Genomic DNA, 23,035 nt, shown 5'->3' on the forward strand with positions numbered 1-23,035 from the left:
AGGCCATAAAATACTTAGTTTGCAAAAGATAACTAAAAGCTAGCGTGAGAATGTTCCTATTTGTAAATAAGCAACATGGCCTAAACTTTGAGTAGCAGCTTTCGGATTTGTTCAGACAAAACCTGACAGATTTACGTTGTGAGCATCAGTATAAAATGTTTGATATGTCTTGTGATTCAGGCTTCCTCTTAGCTCTTCATAAAAGTAGTTAGTGCTGAATCTGTATGGAGCTTGTAACAATAAGCCTCCCCTCCACCACAAGCACACCTGTAAATTTAATTAGCAAAGAGGCTGCTATTGTTAGAAGTAAGTGGATAACTGCCAGCTTGGTGAGTTTTGCATTCCTTCAGTGAGCAGGTCTGTGTTCAGTTCACCATTGGTTTGAATTCATGATTGCAAGACTGTAAAAATTATGTTGTTTTGGGTTGTAGTAGAAACCCCTTTTAAGATGTTTCTGGAGCTGAAATACATGCTCCATTGCTTCCCTGAAAAAATGTGATAGTGTGGACATATCTTTGTGTAGGTGTCACAGGAAAATTTGTTGATCAGAGATGCAGCTTGAACATTGGTATGGATTTATTAGCTCAGGGGGAGAAAATAAAGATGACAGTTACCTTTCTGTCATTTTATTTTTACAGGAAGAAGTAGCATAGTGTTAGGGTGATTATTTTTTTGAAGTCTATTGAGGTATAAGATCTGAAAAAGCTGGAATAATAAGGCTTAAAATTTTTCTCTCACCTTTTACATTGGTGTGCCTCCAAAAGAAGTAACCTCGTGGTTTACATTGCTGTAAGTGAGGGGAAGCTCTGTTCTGTTTCTTAAAACCCCCTAAAAATCTCAAAAACAAATGCACACAAAATAACCTTGTTTGTCGCAAGTAACTTTTAAGTGAAAAAAAAATATCTGTTTGTGTTCTTCCTGACTGTTTTGGTGCTGTTTCTTCTCATTTCTGGAAATAATTGTGCTAAACATGACATTTTATAGTTTTTTTAAGCTAAAAAGAAAAGGAGGAAATTAATCTAAGCAGGGACTAATTTAGACCAGCTAGTAGTCTGCAAGCCCTGACATTAGTGTGTAGATTCCTGATTGACTTGGAGTCTCTGTAAGTTCTTCTCTAACTGTTCTCCTGTCTCTGTTTGTTCCATGCTAAGCAGATGGCCCAGAAATTAGCCAAAAGCAGGAAGAAGGTGCAGTACAAACTCCATCAGCTTGATGTTATGCTTGTTCTTTTGTTTTCTGGGAGGGTTTTTTCCTTTCTTTTTATTTTGTGGTTTTATTTTCTGCATCCAGCAAGGTTTCTTCAGATTTATTTCTGAGCCACCATACAAGTTGACATATCTCAGAAATCAGTTGCCTGATTGGCCATTTTTTGTTGCTCATCATTAGCCATTTCATGTTAGAAATAGAAAAAAGATTTGATTTATCAAATGGTTACAGGCAGTATCAAAAATGCATGTTAAAGAACCAGGACTGACATGGCAAAGGTTTTAACTTTGTGAAATGATGGATTGAAATGAAGTGTGGTTTTGGTTTTTTTTACTTTTTTTTTTTTTTTTATTTTATCTTTCTGCAAGAGTGCTTTGACTCACAGAGGTGTCAAATTGCTGGATGCAAAAAAGAAAAAGTTTATGTCTGTACATACAGTAATATACTGAGATTGACTCATCTTTGTAATAAGTTTTGTTTGTGGAGCTTTCAATTATCTTTTAACAAATGTAATTTAAAAAATACTACAAACGTTTGCTTTCTATTAACAAAATAGGACTTCTAAAGTGGGTAACTGCTTGAAAAGTATGTTATCTGACTGTGAAAGTCTTCTTACCAGGACTGCATAATGAATAGCTCAAACAGTACCACCTGTGGTACAGGTTTTTCCATTGGTCTTGGCAGCCACTGTAGGCCCATATAGAAATTCCTCAGGCAAGATATGCTGTTAGGCCTTTATATGGCTTGTATGAAAACCTTCTTTGAAGTGGGATTCATAGTGTGCAGAAAATGGTAGAATCATATTGCTTTTCAAGAAATCTTTATATAGTTCATATTGCAGTCAGGTATAATTTTACTGACTCAGGAAAAATATCAGTCAAGCTTTTATGAGGGTAACTTTTTTTTCAAACAATACCCAATTCACTTTCACATATATGGTATAGTTTCCACATCTTTGTGTTTATCTTTTGCTTCTGCAGTCTAATACTCTGTCCTGCATTGCTGTTCTGGTGACTGTGTCTTAGTGCACCCCTGTTTGTGAACTAACATTGTTATTAGTAAGCACGTTACTTAATGAGTTTGTTTGACTCTAATCCATTTATTTGCAGGCTCCAGAGGGTGAATCTCAACCCATGACTGAAGTGGACCTCTTCATTTCTACACAGAGAATAAAAGTACTGAATGCAGACACACAGGTATAGACATAGACATCTTTGTCAATATTGTAGACTACTGGAATAGACTTTCACCTACATGTTTGTAATGGATTTGAGACAAGGACATTTGCCAGGAGGATGCACGAAAAGAGGGCAACCAGGCTCCAAGCTTAAAGTTGCAAAAAAAGTGTTTTAATTACCTAACAGAGTTGGAGGATAAATGCAGGCAAAAATAAACTTTCCATACATCATTTTGTTCACTCCCCCCTCCCTCTTAAGAACCCATTTTATTCACCCCCTTTCCTCCTTTACAATCCACAAGCCAGGTGGGGGGGGGGCAGGGTGTGGGGTCTCTTTTCAGTCCACAGAGCAGATTCTCAAATTTACACATTACCACAATTCTTCTACTACAAATGCTCTTTATCTCTACTTGTTTCTCTCTCTCTCTCTCCAGACAGGTTTCTGCTCTCACCCCCACCGTCTTAAGAAGCAGTCTCTGCACTCACCCCCCCCCCCTTCCCTCTCTCCAAACCAGCAACACAGACAGGGGGCAGGTTGAGGGGTCCTCTGGTCAGTCCAATCAGGAAAAGAGGTTCTCTACTTAGCCAGGGGTCCTTCCCACGAGAGACAGTCCTCTAGGAACTTCTTTGGCGTGGGTCCAATCTCACGAGCAACATCCCGCCCGAAATTCTGCTGCAACACGAGTCTCTTTGTCCATAGGGTGCTGTGCAGACTCTCCCGAGCTGAGGCCAGGCTGCTTCCATGCCAGGAGCAAGGCCTTTCTCTCCCAGTCAAGGCCTTTTGCAGTTTTAACTCTAAGATGAGACTCTCACTGGTTCACAGTCTTTTCCAGGCATCCACTTGCTCCTCTGGAGTGAGCTGTGGGTGAATTTCTTCATCCTTATGGACTCCATGGGCTGCAGGAGAAACTTCTTGCTCCCCCATAGCTTCCACCATGGCTAGCAGAAAGTTTCAGCTCCGGTGCCGGAAGCACTGGAGCACCTCTTTCTCCCCCCTTCTTCACTGACCTTGGCACTCTCCATGCTGTTCTCCCTTACATATTTTCACCTCCACCTCCTCCTCCTCCAACTACAAAAAAGTGAAAGAAGTGTGTGCCTGCTTTGTTTTGAATTTTTCTTAAATATGTTTTCACAGAGGCGTAACCAGCACCTCCAATTGGCCCAAACTTGGCCGGCAGCATGTCCATCACCTTCAGAGCCATCAGAGATTGGCTCTGCTGGACTTGATGTAAAAAACTTCCAGAACTTGCACTCAGGACACACAGGAGCCATCTTTGTGCCACTCCCCACCCCTCCGACACCTCCCCAGGCCTACTACAACAGCTTCTGAGGGGTCCAAATTTCTCCTAGATGTTAAAAACACTTCACTGATGTTCTGGGCCAATCAAAACCACCACAGTGTTAAAATTTGTCTTCAAAATGTGCTGACTCTTGTATTTCCCTCTAGCCAGAAATCCATGGTCAAGAACCATGATAGAAATAATTTTTCTATTTGTGGGTAAGATAATTGCAGTCAGCTCATGTCTTACGAGCCATGATGCATCAAGTATTGATTGTGGCCAGAGTGGCCTAAAATTTGTTCACGGTCTTTTACACATATGTGGCCAGTACGTGCAGGTTCTATGACTGAGGTCTTCGTGTGCTTTTCCGCAGAGAAAAAAATCATAGCACTTTCTCCTGTAAGTCTTGGTTTCCATTGGTATCTCCCTTCATGCATGACAGGTGTTACAGACTTCACTTAACAGAAGTCTTACAGCTATTTGTGTGTTTTGATAATAATAGGTGTACATTAAGAACTTAGTTGAAGCAGCTGCTTATGTTGGTTTTCTTATTCCCCAGGAAACCATGATGGATCATCCCCTGCGGACCATTTCCTACATTGCTGATATAGGGAATATAGTTGTTCTGATGGCTCGTAGGCGAATGCCACGCTCTAACTCCCAGGATAATGTGGAAGCATCTCACCCCTCTCAAGATGGAAAGAGGCAGTACAAAATGATTTGTCATGTCTTTGAGTCTGAGGATGTAAGCAATTACACTGTCTTGTAATTTTCTAGGAGTGGAAAAGTAAGCACATTTTGATAGGCCCAAAGTCCATTGTGAGTGGTCCTGTTAGCTTTTTGGCTGCAACCAAGAGTTCATCTAAGCAGAGGAACTTGCCAGCTGTTTATATGTTTGGACCTGACGCATCACAGGAAATTGGTGTTCATAGAAGTGCTTACTATTTTTAAGCTTCTTGAGTGCCTTCCACTAACAGTGATAGGAGAGTCCAGTTGCTGCGGGTTACAAATACCTGCTCAGATTCTGCATAAGAGATGGAAAGTCTGTCAGAGATGCTTATTTTCACAGGGAAATTCTAATCCCAAATCTTGCATTGGCAGTCAATCACTGATGCATATCAGAAATGTGATTTTTGTTTTTTAGGAGGTTTATGTTGGGAGTTGCTGTCATCATATCAAAAAGCCAGTAAAGAAAGTTGGTAATTTCAGCAATCCCAAAATACGCTGAATAGAGACACAAATGACTAAATTTTAACCTACAGTACAGGACTTGATATCCTGTCTTCACAATCAATGTGCATAACTTGCTAATTTTATGCACTTTTTTAAAACTCAGTAGCTGAAAGGTAAAATCAAATAGATTGAAGTGGTTAGATACATAGTTTTCAGGATCACAGTTAAGTTAGCCTTAATTATTTGGGAAAATAAAATACTCAAGAGAAGTAAGTGAAAATACTGGTTTGTTATAAAATACTCACGTTTTCCAATCTGCAGTGTAACAGCAAGGACCTTGAGATGGGAAGGTTATCTTGAATAAGGAGATGATTTTATGTAATGATGAATCTGTTCTAAACCAACGTCTGAGTATATGATCTGATTGCAGAACCCACTGAAGTTAAAAAGAATGAGCACTGATAGAAGTAATGCTGTACCAAAACTGGCAGAGTATAAAAATTGTGGGTTTTCCCCACAAAATAACATGTAAACCTGTTTTGCAAAGCCTTTTAAGAATCTAGTGTGAAATTGAGTAGCTAGTGTATTTTTTGCTTAATATCATTTGATGTGCTGCCTGTTTTGAGCCTGCTATTTCTGTATTTCTAACCACAAGCTTGGACACTGCTTTCTGTTTTACTGGCCAGTTGAAAAAGCAGAAATCAAACTGTCAGGTGTCAGAGATTGGGGCTTATTTTACTGCACCATGTGGTGGTCTGACCCCTTGGATGATCCATACTTCCTGGATCGCTTTCCTGGGCTGCTGTTAATACTTTGGCTGGCTAAAATTTGAGCTTCCCAATCTATGGTTTGTTTGGATCAGCCCCTGTTTGTGTCATATGTGATCCTCTCTATGCCACTAGACATTAGCCTGTAAAATGCCTGTAGATCCAATAAAAGCATTGCTTATTGATGGGGAAAATATGCTGAGAAACTGCAGATTATATCAACTCTCCTTAGTCATGGTATATAGCTCACAATAGGTTGCAAAATTTACCTCCAATACCCAAGTGACTAACAGTCAGAATGGAAGCATTGTAACACCTGGTTAGCAGCAAGGAAATGCCAGCTTCAAAGATTTTGTGCCTCCTGTGAACTAATGCAGCTTGTTTATATTATAAAACTAGTCTTTTCTTCTGGGACAGCTGGGTACTTGACAGAATCTACAAAGTAAGGAACAGAAACTGTAAGCCTGCAGGTGGGTGTTGGCCAGAACATGTCTCTGCTTGGATGAGTCTTTGTCTAAGGAGGACAGCACCAGATTTCCAATTGTAATTAGAGCAGTACCATTAAATGAGTGGAACCTCAGTGATGTATCCAAATGCTGGATGTCTGAATGGGAGCTGATCTCTTCCTGATGGGAAGATACATATATATGAATATAATGTCTGCACTTATGTTACTGAGTTATGGAGGTGCAGTTTTCCCATTTTCTTGCTGTCAGAATTAGGTTTATCTGAGCTTTGGTAATAAACTGCCAGTCTTCATGTTGGTCTTTTCAATAATGCCGTTCTCATCAGCAAGTTTAATGCTAGTTTGAGCTGTTTATGGTACATTAAAATTTTTATTCCGGGGTTGGGAATCTTTCCTTTCTTAGGGACCAAACTAGATTTTAAATATGACCAGCAGACTGTATAAAAGTACACCTGAGCAGCGTTCATTCATTACCAGCACTCTGCCAGGCCTCCCTTGTCAGCTGTGGAGCTCTCTGTCTCTCCCCTGCCTTTACCACAGGCAGAGCTGTTTCAGTGCACATCATGGACAACTCCTGTACACTACACAGTGCTCACTGCATGAATTGCTCCACCTATACAGCAGTACTCTGCACCATGCTGTGCTTTCCTCTCCTGCCCATTACTTGCCTAACCATGATTACTGTCTCAAAGGAAGGCATCCCTCTGGCCTTGCTTGGCACAGAACTTTCCCCTGTCTGCCTGCTGCCCAGTTTCTCTCCCACAGCTGCAGAAGAAAACAGCTCAGGGTAGGAGCAATGCAGTGTAGTAAGCGGTGCATTTGGTGGCTTTGGGTGCAGAGAAGACTATGGGAATCTGCAGGGGAAAGAGGGTGCCTACAAAGGACAGAATAAAGGGGAAAGAGGCAGAGAACTGACACGATCATGTAAGTTGGAAGGAGGGAAATAAGTGTAGGGGAGAGAGGCTGATGGTGGTAGCAGGGTGAAGAAGGAGATGCATATGACCATTTCCAGTTCAAGGGCTTGACCTGGTCACTAGTTGCTGCCCTTTTCCTTTTTTGACAGAGGCTGAGGTAGGAGTAGTCACTATCAATGTGGTGGTTCTAAAAGGTGGTAAGAAAAGTTGGAAATACCCTTTTAAATGTGGTTGTATGTTTTCTAGTAGACATTTTCATTTTCACCGCCTGCTTGTCAGAGAATGGCATTGCCTTTGCTGGAAGGGAGAGCCATCTGGGAGCTGCATGTATGGTTAGAATTGTAGGTGCAAGACCCAGACACTGCAGTGACTATACCTTTACACTTGTATTAGCAGTTCTTACCTATGAAAGGATGGCTTTCTTTCTAATATTTGAAATTTATAATTTCTTACCAAGCTAGATTCACGGTAGAGATGAATGAGTTGACATTTTGTGGGTCTTTTAAATTAATTTTTAAGGCACAAATATTTTTTGACTTGGTTGTGGAAACTTGTAGGCTTGTCAACTTGGTGATCCATTTTACAGTGTGATTGTAATAGAGAAAGTGTCCATGGACATGATTGTCAGAATGTTCCACTTTCTTTCTTTTCTTCTCTTCTCCCTTCTCTGGGAACTGCTACAGGCACAGCTGATTGCACAGTCCATAGGTCAAGCATTTAGTGTGGCTTACCAAGAATTTCTGAGGGCAAATGGAATCAACCCAGAAGACCTTAGCCAGAAGGAATACAGCGACTTGCTCAATACCCAGGACATGTACAATGATGACCTGATTCACTTCTCCAAATCTGAAAATTGCAAAGATGTATGTCTCTTTATTTTCTTTTTCCCATTACAATATTAAGCTGCTCTTTATCAGTTGCAGGCCTATGTTGGCAGAAATCAAAAAGCCATTAATACTTCCTATAAATTATCTTAGTCTAGAGTATCTTCCTTACAGAACACGCTGTCATTGGTTCTGTTTCAGTGGCAAACAATGAACCCCAAATTTATCAGCAGTCAAATGATTTACCATCTTTTTGTGTTCTTTTTACCAAACAATTTTCAGACATGTTTGAAAGTGAACTTAAAGCAGATTAACAGATTAAAACAATTTAAAAGATTACAGTAAACAACATAAAATTTATAGAGACACAGATGTTTATGAAGGTGACTGATTCCAGGTTTTAAATAATTGTGTGTGCCAGAAGGCTTTGCAGCTTGCTTAATGAAAATGAACCAGTATGCAGTGTGAACACACAGGTAATGCTTTTCCAGTCCACAGTCATGAACTCCTGCAATCTCTTCCTAATTAGCTTTGTCCACCAAAGCCCATGGCACCAGGGTTTCCTTCACTGCAGTTTCTTTTGCTCATATACAGAAATTGTTTTTGAGGGCTGTTGTGAGCTAGGTAAAGTCTATACTATGTAGTGTTGATCATTTAATGTTTGAAAATAAATGAAAGGTAGTAAACGTGTGCCCTATTTTGTTTTACCTTTGAATTAGGAAAGCAGGTTATAAACAAGGAGGGGTATGTGTGTTGGTTTTGTGAATGTTTGGAGGGAGGTGATATCAATCAGTTCCATGGGTGTGAAAAAAAGTCTTTTTTTTTAATACATTTTCTTATTGCAGGTTTACATTGAAAAGCAAAAGGGAGAAATCCTAGGTGTGGTGATTGTGGAGTCTGGCTGGGGATCCATTTTGCCTACAGTCATCATAGCCAACATGATGCATGGAGGACCGGCCGAGAAGTCTGGGAAGCTGAACATAGGGGACCAAATCATGTCAATCAATGGGACCAGTTTGGTTGGTTTACCACTGTCAACATGTCAGAGCATTATAAAGGTAGGGAAAATGTTTCTAGTAGCTACACGTTTTAAAGGGGTGACATAATTTAAGAGCAGAGAGTATAAAACTCTTTAAAAAATTCTTACCAAATGTTTGCATAGCATTTTCCATTTCATGTTCATAAAATACAGTGTGGATTATGCCACACCAATTTTCTGACTCCTCACCAAACCACAGAATGGGTAAGATTGGAAGGGACCACTGGAGGTCAACTAATCTAACCTCCTTGCTCCAGCAGGGTTCCCTAGAGCACATCACTCAGGATTTCATATTGATGGCTTTTGAATATCTCCAGAGAAGGGGGCTCCAAAACCTCTCTGAAAATCTGCTCCTATGCTCAGTTACTCTCACTGAAAAGGAAATTCTTCCTAATGTTCCAGTGGAACTTCCTGTGCTCCAGCATCTGCCCTTTGCCTTTCATGCTATTGCTCTGCACCACAAAGAAGGGCCTGACCGTATCTTCCTGACATCCTCCCCTCAGATTCTTACATACATTGAGAAGGTTCCCTCACAGTCTTCTCTTCTCGATGCTGAACAGGGCCAGCTCCCCCAGTCTTCCACAGAATTGTGGAATTTTTTAGATTGGAACAGACCTGTAAAATCCTTGAGTCCAACTGTTAACTTTTTCCTCACGAGGGAAGTGCTCCAATCCCCCAGTCATATTTGTAGCCCTGCACAGGACATGCTTGGTCTGAGAGCTCCATGTCTCTCTTGTCCTGAGGAGCCAAGAATTGGACACAGCGCTCCAGATGTGCCTCACCAGGGCTCAGTGGAGGGGCAGGATCACCTCCCTCAGCCTGCTGGTAATGCTCTTCCTGATGCACCTCAGGATGCTCCTGGCCTTCTTGGCTACAAGGGCACTGCTGGACATCTTCTGCTGGGGCCTGGGGTTATTCTTTGTGAGTTGCAGGATCCTGCATTTGCCCTTGTTGAGTTTCAGAAGGTTTCTCTCTGCCCATTCCTCCTTGTCAAGGTTCTTTTGTTAAGGGCTGCACAGCACCTGGGGTATCAGCCACTCCTCCCAGCTTTGTGTCATCAGTAAACTTGCTCAGAAGGCACTCCATCCCTGATGATAGGTTAAATAAGATTGGGCCTAGTACTGAATCTTGGAGGACACCTACAGTTACAGGCACCCAAATAGACCCTGTGCTACTGATCCCAGCCCTCTGAGCTCTGCCATTTGGCCAGTTCTCAATCCACCTCACCATCCAGTTCCTGAGCTTGGCTATGAGGATATCATGAGACAGCATCAAAAGTCTTGATGAAGTCCAGACTGATGGCATCCAGTGCCATTCCGGAGTCCTGTGCTATTTACTTGTGTAGACAAGGGCTCTGTACGCAATATTTTGTTCAGAAGGAAGATACTGCCAGATAAGCACTTGAAATTTTATATCACAAATGGAGGCTCAGGTGCCTAATAGTGACATAGGCCATATTAGCTGTTAAATACGACTTAGTATTTGGATGAAATAGAGTAAATGCTTTTTTGTTTGTTTATGCCTATTTTTCAAGCTTTAAAACTTTGGCTGAAAGACATATCCCCTGTGGCATCTTTGCCCGAAAGACATATCCCCTGTGGCATCTTTGCCCAAGTTACTTGAAAGTGTGGCACTCTCTTCTCTTCTTTTGGATAAATGGGATATTTTAATTGGAAGAGCTTTCTTCTACCTGTTAGCAAAGCATGTGACTGCAAAAAGCATGTGACTGCAGAGCGTCTGGAACTGAACAGTGTCTGGGGCAGCTGTAGCATGTAAATGAATAAGTATTTGAACATCAGAGTTTAAAGATCAGGAAAGATACATCACTAGTGAGTGTTTCAGACAAAGCTGTATGAAATTAGCTGTTTATTGAAATGGTCCTGCCTAGCTCTCCAGGTCATCACATGCAGACACATAACGTAATGCTGATGGTACGTTATGCAGACATTCTTCTCTGATTTATAGGAATATACGTGTTAGATTTATTTACTCATTTAGGCTACTTTTTGGTAACAAGCTGTATTATGTAATTTTTTTTTGCATTTTCTTTTTTTTTTGTTTTTAATTGCAAAATAAATTTTCCATTTAGAAGGTAAATTTGCCAAGTAAAAAAAATACCAAATATTTTTTTTTTTTTCCTTCATGGATTATCTCTTAATACTTGAACTAAGATGTTTGTTATAAAAACTTCCCATTCAGGTTTCCCAAAATGTTAGTGTTGAGTTCTGATAAATAATAGATGCATAAGTCACTGAACTAGTTGTTTTGGATTCAGTGAGTAGAAATGATAGCCTGTAAGCATGACATACTGAAAATACAGCAAAAATAGTCTTACATCTGTAAAGAAAAGAAGAAAAAAAAATCATATTAAATATCTTTGTGCCACCATGATCGAAACAAAACTCCCTGTAAATTTAGGAGTTTGGAGTTTTTGGAGTGCAAAAAATTTGGAGTTTTTGTTGTGCACATGAGTACTTTCACAATACAGAGCCAACCAGCTTTGCTCTTTCCAGCTTCTGCAGACCTTGTCCTTCACTGATACCACAGTTTCCACAGAAACTGATAACTTTTTGTTTTGTTTTTCTAAAGAGGAGATAGTCTGTGTTTGCAGTTCTTCATAACCACACTTTTCTAGTTGTTCATATAGCACTTCTGGAAACAAGTATATATGAAACAAGTATATATATGAAAGATCTAAGTGGAGATCATTAAATGTGGTAGAAATATCCCAGGTTTCAGATTTCCTTAGCATGCTGTAAGGACTCCTGTGAAAAGATGATAATGTTATGTGGATAAACATATGTCACAAGCACTTCAAACAAGATAATTCAGTATTACACATGTAATCTCTGCTCCTAATTTACCACAAACCAGTTTCAAACTGACAGAGCTTGGAAGAAGCTTTCCATGTGTTGTGGCTGTTCCCTAATAGGATTATGCTACTTGTATCCTTTTCAGAAGCATCTGGTGCTGGGTACTATCAGAAGCGTACTCAGAAATGAGATAAACAAATAAAGGTGGTCGAAATATGCAATTGTTTTGTTTCTGATCAGTTTACATTACCAGTCTGCATACTACTGAAAATTAGCCACTTCTGAAATACATGCCACTTTGAACCACTTTCAAGAATGAGCCAAGCTGAGCTCAGCACTGCGTGGAAGTGAGGGCAGCTCTTTTCACCCAGTGTTGATTGCACCCAATTTAAGGCACTGACAACAAAATGGACTTTAAGATAGTTCATCCTGCCAGGATGCCAGTTTCGCTGCTCAAGTCCCTGCTGAATCTGGAGCTCAGCTCAACAGAATCAGCAGCAGTAGTATGTAGAGACTTCAGTGTGTTATCTTAGTTATAGTAGGAATTATTTTTCAGAATTAATAATTTGAAGTCAGTGTCTGACACCTTGATTGCAGTGGGATCTAGATTATAATTATATATATAAAAGGAATTCAGAAGCAAACACGAACTGGCAGGCATTTAAGTGAGCTGAAAGTTGCTTTTTTTTAGAAAGCATTTGTTCTTTATGTGGATTTTATTTATGTATAGATTTATGGCTAATACTTTGTGTGAATGAAGAATTTCAAAAACCTCTCCTTACAGTTTCCAAGAGCTCTGAATACTTGAAATTGTACGGGGAGTCGGATTGCAATTATTTGTGGTTTATTACATTTGCGTTTTTAGGGAGCCATATGAGCACAATCTCTGAGTCTGGTGGTCATGCCTGGTTCAAAGTAGAGCAGGCTTCTTAGGATTTAAATAAGTCCAAGACTGGATACTCCACAACCTCTCTGGGCAATATGTGTTTTACCACCCTGACAATCAAAATAAGTTTTTCCCCTTCAGTTTTCTTCTGGTAGCAAGGAGTTTATGATGACTGTGATGTAACTTATTTAGAAGGGAGGAAGAGTACTTGGAATATATCAAGCTCTTGTTTTGAGGTAAATGATAAGTGAGTAGAGAGGTTATGGGTTAGGATAAAAGGGCAGACTGGTAAGGGTGACACTGTTGTGGGTGTGTGCTACAGACTGCCTGATCTCGAGGAGAATGTGGATGAGGCCTTCTAGAGGCAGCTCAAGACATCCTTAAAATCACAGGTCCTGGTTCTTGTGGGGGAATTTAACTACCCTGACATCTTCTGGCAAAGCTACACAGCAAAGCACAAACAATCCAGGAGGTTCCTGGAAAGCATAGATGGCAACTTCCTGTCACAGATGGTAGAAATGGTGTGCTGGAATTGTGTGCAGGAATGGTGTGCTGCTCGACCTCATCCTAACAAATAGGAAAGGCCTTGTTGGAGGTGTGAAGACTGGGGGCAGCCCATGAGCAAGTAAGATGGAGCCATGGGCTTCAGGAGAGCTCATTTTAGCCTCTTTAGGGATCTTCTTAACAGAATCCCATGGGAAGAAGTCTGGCAGGGAAGGCTGATATTCAAGGATCGCTTCCTTCAGGCTCAAGAACAATGCATCCCAATGAGCAAGAAGTCAAACAAAGGGGTCAAGAGACCTGCATGGATGAATGAAAAACTCCTGTCATTACTGAAGCATAAGCAGGAAATACACAGAACATAGAAGCAGGGTCAGGCCTCTTGGAATTAATGCAGAAAGGTTGTAAGAGTAAGGAGAGATGAGACAAGGAAGGCAAAGGCGCGTTTGGAATTAAATCTGACCAAGAATGTCAAGGACAAGAAGATGAGCTTCTTCAAGTACATGAATAATAAAAGAAAAACAAATGATAATGTGGACCCATTACTAAATGGAGGGGGTGCCTTGCTAACAGAGGACACAGACAAGGCAGAGTTACTGAACACTGCCTTTGGATTGGTGTTTGGTGTCAAGACCAGCCCTCTGACCCAGGAGATCAGGGTAAAAGAATGTTGGAAGGAATATTTTCTCTTGGTCAAAGGGGATTGGGTTAGAGAACACCTAGGCGAACTCAACATCTGCACATCCACGGGCCCTCATGTGATGCATCCATGAGTGCTGAGAGAGCTGGCAGACACCAAAGCAAGGGTGCTGATCATCATCTTTGAAAAGTCCTGGCAATCCAGAGACTGGCCTGAGGACTGGAAGAAAGCAAATGGCACCCTGGTCTTTAAAAAGGACGAGAAAGAGAACCAGAGAACTACTGTCTAGTCAGTCTCACTTCAGTCCCTGAAAAGGTGATGGAAACCCTCATTCTAGAGGTCATCTCTATCCACATGGATGATGAGATGATCAGCAATAGTCAGCATGGATTCACTAAGGTAAATCATGTTTGACCAAACTTAACTGCCTTCTACAATGAAACAACTACCTGGATACTTGAGGGGAGAGCAGTGGATGTTGTCTAGTTCGACTTCTGCAAGGTTTTCCACACTGTCTTTCACAACATTCTCAATAGGCAAACTCAGGGAATGTGGACTGGGTTAGTGGACAGAGAGTTGGATTAAGAGCTGTCTGAATGGCAGATCCCAGAGGGTCATAATCAGTGGCACAGGGTCTAGCTGGAGGCCTGTAGCTAGCAGTGTCCCTCAACATTCAATACTGGGCCCAGTATTGTTTAATTTATTTATCAATGGCTTGGATTAAGGGACAGATGCATCCTCAGCACATTCACTGGTGGCTCTGAGCTGGGAGAAGTGGCCAATACCCAAGTTCTGTGCAGCCCTTCAGAGGGACTTCAACAGGCAGGAGAGATGGGTAGAGAGGAACCTTCTGAAATTCAGCAAGGGCAAATGCAGGGTCCTGCACCTGGACAGGAACAACTCCATGCACCAGGAGAGGCTGGGGACTGATGTGATGGAAAACAGTTTTGTGCAGAAGGATCTGGGGGATCCTGGTGTACAACAAGGTCTCCATGAGCCAGCAGTGTGTCCTTGTGGTCAGGAGCACTGTCCTGGTGTGCCTCAGGAAGAGCATTGCCAGCAGGTGGAGGGAGGTGATCCTGCCCCTCTGCTCAGCCCTGGTGAGGCACATCTGGAGTGCTGTGTCCAGCTCTGGGCTCCTCAGCACAAGACAGACGTGGAGCTCCTGGAGCAAGCAGGTCCAGGGGAAGGCAACAAAGATGATGAAGGGACAGGAGCATCTCTTTACAAGGAAAGGCTGAGAGAGCTGGGCCTGTTCAGCCTCAGGAAGAGGCAGCTGAGAGGGGCCTTATCAATGCTGTAAGTACCTGGAGGGAGGGTTCCATGAGGGTGGAGCCAGGCTCTGCTCCATGGTGCCGAGCCATAGGACAAGAGGCAATGGACAGAAATTGACACACAGGAAGTTCCAGGTGAACATGAAGAAATAACCTGTGTAGGTGACCAAGCACTGGAACAGATTGTCAAGAGAGGCTGTGGAGTTTCCCTCACTGCAGGATGTTTAAAAACCATCTGGACACAATCCTGTGCAATGTGCTCTGGGGTGATCCTGCTTGAGCAGGGAGGTTGGACCAGATGACTCAATGAGGTCTCTTCCGGCCTGATCAATCTTGTGTTTCTGTGAATAATGGAAATTATGAGCACTGCTTGTACAAGGATTGTACAATAGCAGAACCTGCTGTTTGCGTGATAGAATTTAACCTATTTCATTAGGGAAGCAAAGTTTTTTGTAACTATCTTAGCTACTTATTTAAAAGTTCATTGGCTTTTTTGGTGTGCTGCATATACCTGTTTAATATTCCTTTTATGCATGATTTCTGTTATCAAATTAAGAAACTGCCAACAGGAATCTAGTTTTCCTAAAACTATTGTGCCAGCTTTTTGGCAAAAGAAATTTGATGTTTTATCACTCATTTCACTGAATATTCTGATGCTTGTGTCTGACATTCAGTGATCAGATTCTGGTACAATGCATACAAATATATTCAGGGTTGCTCCCATGTCAATGCTTTAACACTTTTTTTTGTCTTGGTTTGGTTTGGATTTGATTTGGGGTTTTTTTTAATTGTTTGTTTGTTTGTTTGATTTGGTTTGTACAGTGCTTATCTTAAATGTTTAACTCTCAATGTGCTGGCTTTTTTCAGGGTTTGAAAAACCAGGCCCGGGTTAAACTGAACATAGTTAGATGTCCTCCAGTAACCACAGTCTTGATCAGAAGACCAGACCTCAGATATCAGTTGGGCTTCAGTGTGCAGAATGGGATTGTAAGTAGCCTCCTCGCTTTCTGATCACATTTTAACATACATGAAACTTTTTCTCCATGTGTGGGTAAGTTTCAGTGTGGAAAGAGGGAAGCTGCTATTTTCTTTCTTAGAGCAAGCAGGATTTTGCAAGTATTAAGTCTAAGATACAGAAGTTGGATTAATAAGAGCAATTTTTGTCTTTGACTTTACTTACTTCACAACTTTAGAGTCAGCCAGAGGAACAAAAAATTTGTTTCAGCTTAAAAACCCAAAAATGTGTTGAAGACTCTGCTTTCAGCATGCATCATACATGTCTTTAAGCAAGCCGTTGCGTGATCTCAAAAGAAAAAGCCTGTTCTTGATCCTTTTTGTCGTGAGGCATCTCCCTCATCAGCATCATTAAACTGAGGTCCTTCATACCCTCATGAATTTCCTAACCATAAGGCATGTAATGCACAACACAAACAGCCTTTTTTGACAGTTTGTTCTGCTCTTTGAAGAGAATATCCAATAGTTACTTGTCACTAACAAATTTTACTTTGAGCCAGTGACTGATTGCATCTTAGAATGTCTCCGTGTTCAAATGTTGATTCATAGCTTGCAGGCAAAAATGGGTAATCAAAAGTCTCTGTTCATTATCCAGCCCATGATAAATGTGTCCTTTGCCTTGCAGATCTGTAGCCTTATGAGAGGAGGCATAGCAGAGCGAGGAGGCGTGCGTGTTGGCCACCGGATCATTGAAATCAATGGGCAGAGCGTTGTAGCAACACCCCATGAGAAAATTGTTCACATCCTCTCCAATGCTGTTGGGGAGGTAAGATGCAGCAATGTCTGGGCAATATAGCACAGTTCACTGCTGTTACCAGTAACAACCAGTGGAAACCAGTAACAAGCCCTTCAAGGGACTGCTCTGACACCAATACTTTGTTATGTCTTCCTCAGTGACATAGACAGTGGGATTGAGTTGCACTCTCAGCAGGTTTGAAGGTGACATCAAGCTCAGCAGTGCTTAAGGAAAGAGATGCCACCAGAGGGACCTGAACAGGCTAGAAAAGCAGCCCATGTAACCCTTGTGAAGTTCAGCAAGACCCAGTGCAAGGTCCTGCATCTGGGTCTGGGCAATCTCCAACATCAATAGAGACTGGGGGTGAAGGGATCGAGAACAGCCTGGCAGAGAGGAACTTGGTAGAGGAAAAGTTGGGCATGAGCCAAGGATGGGCACTTGTGGCCCAAAAAGCCAACTGTATCCTGGGCTACATCAAAAACAGTGTCTCCAGCAGGGTGAGGGAGGTGATTTTCCCTCTTCATTCTGCTCTTGTGACACCCTCCCTGGAGTGCTGTGTACAGTTCTGGGGTCTTCAACATGAACAGGGCATGAACCTGCTTGAGTAGATGCAGATGAAGGCCATGAAAAGAGTCACAGGGCTGGAGCATCTCTCCTGTGAGAAAAGGCTGAGAGAGGTTAGGTTGTTCAGCCTGGAGAAGAGAAGGCTCCAGGGAGACCTCACAGCAGCCTTCCAATGTATGAAGGGGACTTCTAAGAAAAATGGAAAGAGACTTTTTACCTGGGTCCCCAGTGCAGAAAAACAAGCAATAGTTTTAAACTGAAAGAGGGTAGATTTAGACCAGGCATAAGAAGAAATCCTTCACTATAAGGGTGATGAGGCACTGCAGAAGTTGCCCAGAGAAGCTGTGGATGCCTCATCCCTGGAAGTGTTCAAGGCCAGGTTGGATGGGGCTCTGAGGAACCTGGTCTAGTGAAAAGTGTTGATACCTGCAACAGGGCAGTTTGGACTAGATGATCTTCAAAGGTCCCTTCCTATTCAAACTGCTCCGTAATTCTGTGGTTCTACTTCTATTGGCCTATTGCTAATCAAATCCAAAAAACAGAAGTGAGAGCAGGCCTGCACTCTTATTTCTTTCATTATTTGCCCATAGTTCTATGCTAGTAGAAGAACCTTACCCTGAAAATACGGTGTCCACAATTTTAGATGATTCATCAATACTAAACATACTGTTTCATAAAATCATCACCTGCAATACTTTAATAAGGGTATGAAAACTCTCAAGTCTTACTTTTTTTTCTGCCTTGTATGACCTTATCTGGGTCCTTTTCCTGAGGTATGCAGGTTTAGGAACATCGATTAACTTGCCTTGTTTTCTCTAGATTCATATGAAGACAATGCCAGCTGCCATGTACAGACTGTTGACTGCACAAGAGCAGCCAGTTTACATCTGAAGCCGACACTTCACCACCACAGTGTGCATGGAAGATGTGTTTCCTCATTTGTGCTTGTCTCTCTAGTGCTGCATTTCTGTGTCTGCAGAGACATTTCTCTCTCTCTCCCCCCTTCACAGACACAAATACACCGCTGGTCTCTCCTCCATCCTTTTTAACTCTTCCTCCCACCATTTTCCTGCATCTTGGTAAGGGGCAAAATACATCTATAGAACTATTTTGGTTGCATCTTTTTACAAGTGAAACTTCATACACGCAAAACAGGAAAATAACAGCAGCATAGTTTACAGCAGAATTCACAGATGGCTCTGTTTCATTCTACATAATCAATTTTGTTTTTGTGGCTATAATTTTACAAACCGAGTAAATTAAATGTTACTGAATGAAAGATGTCTTTACCAAATGGGTAGAAGTGTAGGGTACAAAGTGTTCTCTTGGATATCCTGGATGCAACTTTGCTTGTCTTGCCCTATTTTCCCACAGGCACTAACCTCAGTACTAAAGGTTTGTGTCTGTGGCTAAAGTAGAATACCAAAAGGATTGTTTTGCCCTCAGGTAAAATTACCTGCTTATGAAGACTCAGTAAATGCTGCTGTTGTAAAATTAATTGTCCAAATATACACCTTTTAATTCCCCTCTGCCATCAGTTCTTCATGACAGTAGGACCCCAAAAGATACTCCATGAGTTGCTGGAACATGTTATACTTGCATTGCTTACACTTAGAAATTTGGAAGGCATTTTTTACAGCTGCCTCCCCTCTCTGCCCCCAGGTTTCTAACTCCTAGTTTTCTTCTGCTTTGTCTTTTATAGTCCCTTCCTGATTTTAGAAGTTTAAATGGGGGGGAGGATCTTTAAATATCCACAAGAGAAATAGTGAGGGGATTTGCTGAATAGCTACACTTTTTCTAGGCTCTTAATTCCGAATTTGGTGCACATAGCCATGTGTGCCAGTGTATATAGACGTTTTTAAAAGTGTGCTTCCTATTTATGAAGTTTGAATATAAGAGATCTGCAGACTGTTTAAGTAATTTTTTTCTCTGAGCCAGTTTTAACATATATTTTTGTCCAAAGACCTGTCTGATTATATTGACTTCCTCTCTAGTTCATGCTATAGGTAGTGGAAAGGATGAGGCAGGAATAAACTTATTTATTTTGTTATATAATTTAGCTTGTGATTTTTTTCCCATATGTATGGCACTTACAAGAGATACGTGTGTACTATATGCACTTGTATGAAGATGATAAACTGTAGGGATGTATGAAATCTTGTATTTGATTAGCCTCTAAGTTGCATGCTAGAGACAAAAGGGGGAAAGGGGGCTGGGTTGGGTTCTTTGGTTTTTTTAAGAGGGGTAAAAATAAAAAAGAAGCAGTGGCTTTTCTTCCTAGTGAGAGGAGAATTCTACATTCTCTGTAGTTACTTCTTTTCAGGACTGTATACTGGTGTTTATACTGAAGTTGAACCATGCGTTTAGTCCAGGCTCGTATATTGATTTCTTTTAAAGAAACAGTTTGTGCTGTGTTTTACTGCAGTGGAAAGGCTCAGTGAGATGAAAACAAGAGCTGACAACACACAGCCACACACCACTTCTGCTTTGCAAATGCGATGTTGTTGATAGTCACTTGCTTCTCACTTGTTGTGACGTGAGCTGTGCAATGTAAGCGTTGCTTGCAGTCCAGTGGTGATCCTAGACATTGCTATGGGGATTCATGGAAGTGGGTGTGTGCATGGGCACTTGTTGCAAACACTGCTGAGAACCACTGAGCACTCTTGTCAGAGGTCCTTTTATGGCTTTCTAAAGCCATGGATAACCATGGCTTGATCACAGTTAAACTGTGTTTCTGTGGGAAGCACATATATAAGGGACATAATGAAGTGGTGCATAAACTGTTGTAGTATGGGGATATGTTTTAGTGTTGATATTAATGTACAATGACTTGATTTTACTGCATTTCTTGTTGTTATATAATTTAATCCAAGGCTCCAGAATAGCAGATTGCACAAGAGAGAATGGTGTTAGTATTCCAGGTTAGTACTTAACTCTGCTGCCTGACTGATGCAACAAGATAATTAATGGCTTGTGAGTATATTGTTTAATTGTAGACATCTGGTTTATGGTAATTTGAACCTTTTTTTCTAGAACTTTCCATATATATAGTAATAAATGTAAATATGGTATATAACCATGTACAATTTAGAAGATTATATACAGTGCAGCCTTTCCATACATTGCCTGAGGAAACTTAGTGAACTCTTGAAGACACAATTATCATACTCCGGGTTCCTCCTATGTGTATGTCCTCCACTTCACTTGTTTCTGTGGTTCTGTCTAGCTTGTGGTGAAATCTTTAACTCACTTCACTGGGAAATGATGAAGATCTGAACAAGCAAATGTATTTAGAGAAGAAACAACTGTTTCTTTGGAAATCTTGCATCCAGGAGTCTGTGAAGTTACTGTTCATCCTAAATAGGTGCTTAACAGTAAGCAAATGAATGCTTGCAGAACCAGAATTTAGCAAAAAAATCTCATTTTTCCAATTACAGTACGCGCATAAGATTTCTAAACTGAGAGGTCCATAGTTGTGTGCACACTCCTCTGAGACCAGCCTTGTAAACAATCCCATTTTACTCTGTAAACTGAGTTTCAAGAAAATGGAACTCAAATGGGAAAGCTGGCTGTTCTCTAGAGTGTTGCAGCAGTTTGATAGATCAGATATGGGGATTTTTAACAGATGCAAAGGAACATTCCTTCAAAGGTTTACATTCCTTTTTCAGTGACAGACCTGAATTCTTTTTCTTTCATCCTTGCTGCTTCATAGTCTAATTAACTCTTCAGTGTTTACATTAAGGATGAAACATCCCTTGTATTTTTTATTTTTCAGAAGTTTCACACGTTTGTTTTGAACCTTGTTTGAGTCTCAGTTTGGATTTCCAAGTTTGCTAGCTTTCCTTCTTTTCTAAAACAAATGTATTTCTCAAGACAGCAACATGGTTTAGATCTCTTGTATATATTTAGCGCAGTACCTAGACTATGAAGTTGTACTATTGTTCTGTAAAGAGGATGAATAGAAATTATTGTAAAGCGTTGGGAAAAGCATAGTATTGTATTTGTAACAATATTGTTCTTTGTAAACATTTAATGATCTCTATATATAAATATAAATATATATATAAATATATGTGAGCCTGGAATGTTGATATTGCACATCTACTGAATGTAATTTTCTCTGATGTTTCCTGCCACCAGTCTCTGACCTCTCTAATGAAGTTGTGCTGGTTTGATTTGGGGGAGAGACAGAGGGGAGAAGGGTGGGCTTTTTGCTTTGGATGGGACAGGGTAGGGGGTTTCTGGCCAGTTACATTGTTGTGATGTATTTACTGTGCTACATTCCTTTATTTAACAGAGCGCTAATGTCTGTAAGATTTGCAACAATAAACTACAGAACAAAAATACCTCAGAAAAGGCTGAGAATTTGCTCATACTGACCTAGAGGCTGACTTGCCAATGCTGAATGCATACATTATTGGAAGGTGTCTGAACGTCTCTTTTGCCACTTAGTCTGAAATAATTCTCTATGTGTTTCTGCAGGTGTGCTGTTAACTTTAGTTTTAAAACAATATTCTTTTCAGATAATACATTACACTAGTGCTCCTAAACACAGCTGATTCCTAATCTAAGGTGGCATCCCAATTTCTACTGTGTGAAATGTCACTGTGATGGTGACAGAAATACTATTTCATTGACTAAATAACTTCAAGTAGCCTTTTTTCATAAATGGGGCTTTGATAAAAATTCTTCACACTTAGTGTAATTTCTGAAATTACCGTTTTCCTTCAAATGTCATCAGCATGCTTTATTATTAAAGACCTAATACCATTTGAATAAATAAAAAGTAGAATTAATCCTGGAATGGCCTGTGCTAAGGCTAGAAATATTTGTATAATGAGAGATTGGTTATAAAAATATGATTCAATTTGAAAGTCAAGGAAAAAAAAAAAGCCAAGGGAGTGTTTCTTTTGGTGAGGCTTTGTAGGATTTTCTGTGCCACACAAATTGTCAAGAGTACTTTGAAACTACAGAAGTGAAATACGCACCACAGCTGATTCATAAGAAAACTAAACATGGGGCTTCAGCCACTTAGTGGCTGTTCATAACATGAAATACAAATGCCACCAACATGAGAGAATGACACATTTCCCCTTATTTACATATAGACTAAAAGATTGTGAAGTCTCTGGTAAAGGGTGCCGTAGACAACCTGAGCTTGCTTTGTTTCCCTTTGTGCCACCCTCCATCCTCCTGTTTATTCTTACCATTAGCTGTACATACCAATTTCTGTATAACAAACTAATGCATTTCAGTGGATAAACTTTGTATCTGTACTTCAGCAGTCCAGATACCAATTTCACAGATTTGCTGTATTCACAGGGGACACGTTTCTTGCCCTCACCTTCAGAGTTTCAATGTTTTGGATCCACACAGAGGACAAGCAGACCCTACCCCAGTTCCAGCACTGGTTTGTGCCTTCAAGGCTGCAGAGGTGGTGCTGGTGACCCATGAGGACTGACAGTGTCAGTGACAGGGCTGGGACTGTAATTTAAATAAATGTTCAGTGCAGAAGTGTATGGAGTAATCATGACCTTTAGACACGGTGAAGAGTTGGTGGTCCGTGTGCCTGAACTTGAGTGAGGCCAGGCCTGTCCTGTGCTGCTTCTACAGAAGGACCTCCAGGGATGTCCCTTGGCCACAGAACAACTTTAGGTGGTTGATTATAAGAAAGGAGCCTGCAGTGGTACTCAAAATGGCAAATACCACCCAGCAGTACATGTGTGTCCATGTCTTTGTCCAGCAGTGCAGCAGTAAGGTC

General features: G+C 41.0%; 1 protein-coding gene across 2 annotated transcripts in view; it reads left to right on the forward strand.

The window, feature by feature from the left end:
• The window catches only part of APBA1 (amyloid beta precursor protein binding family A member 1), an 88,383-nt gene extending 66,753 nt beyond the window's left edge, over nucleotides 1-21,630 (forward strand). Inside the window, exons 6-13 of one of the 2 annotated variants that reach the window (XM_085043514.1) lie at nucleotides 1,155-1,187; nucleotides 2,316-2,402; nucleotides 4,223-4,408; nucleotides 7,667-7,846; nucleotides 8,653-8,865; nucleotides 15,828-15,947; nucleotides 16,600-16,740; nucleotides 18,094-21,630. In XM_085043514.1, the coding sequence (XP_084899640.1) occupies nucleotides 1,155-1,187; nucleotides 2,316-2,402; nucleotides 4,223-4,408; nucleotides 7,667-7,846; nucleotides 8,653-8,865; nucleotides 15,828-15,947; nucleotides 16,600-16,740; nucleotides 18,094-18,165 (1,032 nt within the window). In that variant the 3' untranslated portion in view covers nucleotides 18,166-21,630. The remainder of the gene's footprint in view (nucleotides 1-1,154; nucleotides 1,188-2,315; nucleotides 2,403-4,222; nucleotides 4,409-7,666; nucleotides 7,847-8,652; nucleotides 8,866-15,827; nucleotides 15,948-16,599; nucleotides 16,741-18,093) is intronic. The other variant, XM_085043515.1, reaches the window with a different exon arrangement.
• Nucleotides 21,631-23,035: the final 1,405 nt, after the last annotated feature.

Source organism: Lichenostomus cassidix, chromosome Z (assembly GCF_008360975.1).
Source record: "Lichenostomus cassidix isolate B80296 chromosome Z, HeHo_3.0, whole genome shotgun sequence".
Classification (NCBI taxonomy): Eukaryota; Metazoa; Chordata; class Aves; order Passeriformes; family Meliphagidae; genus Lichenostomus; species Lichenostomus cassidix.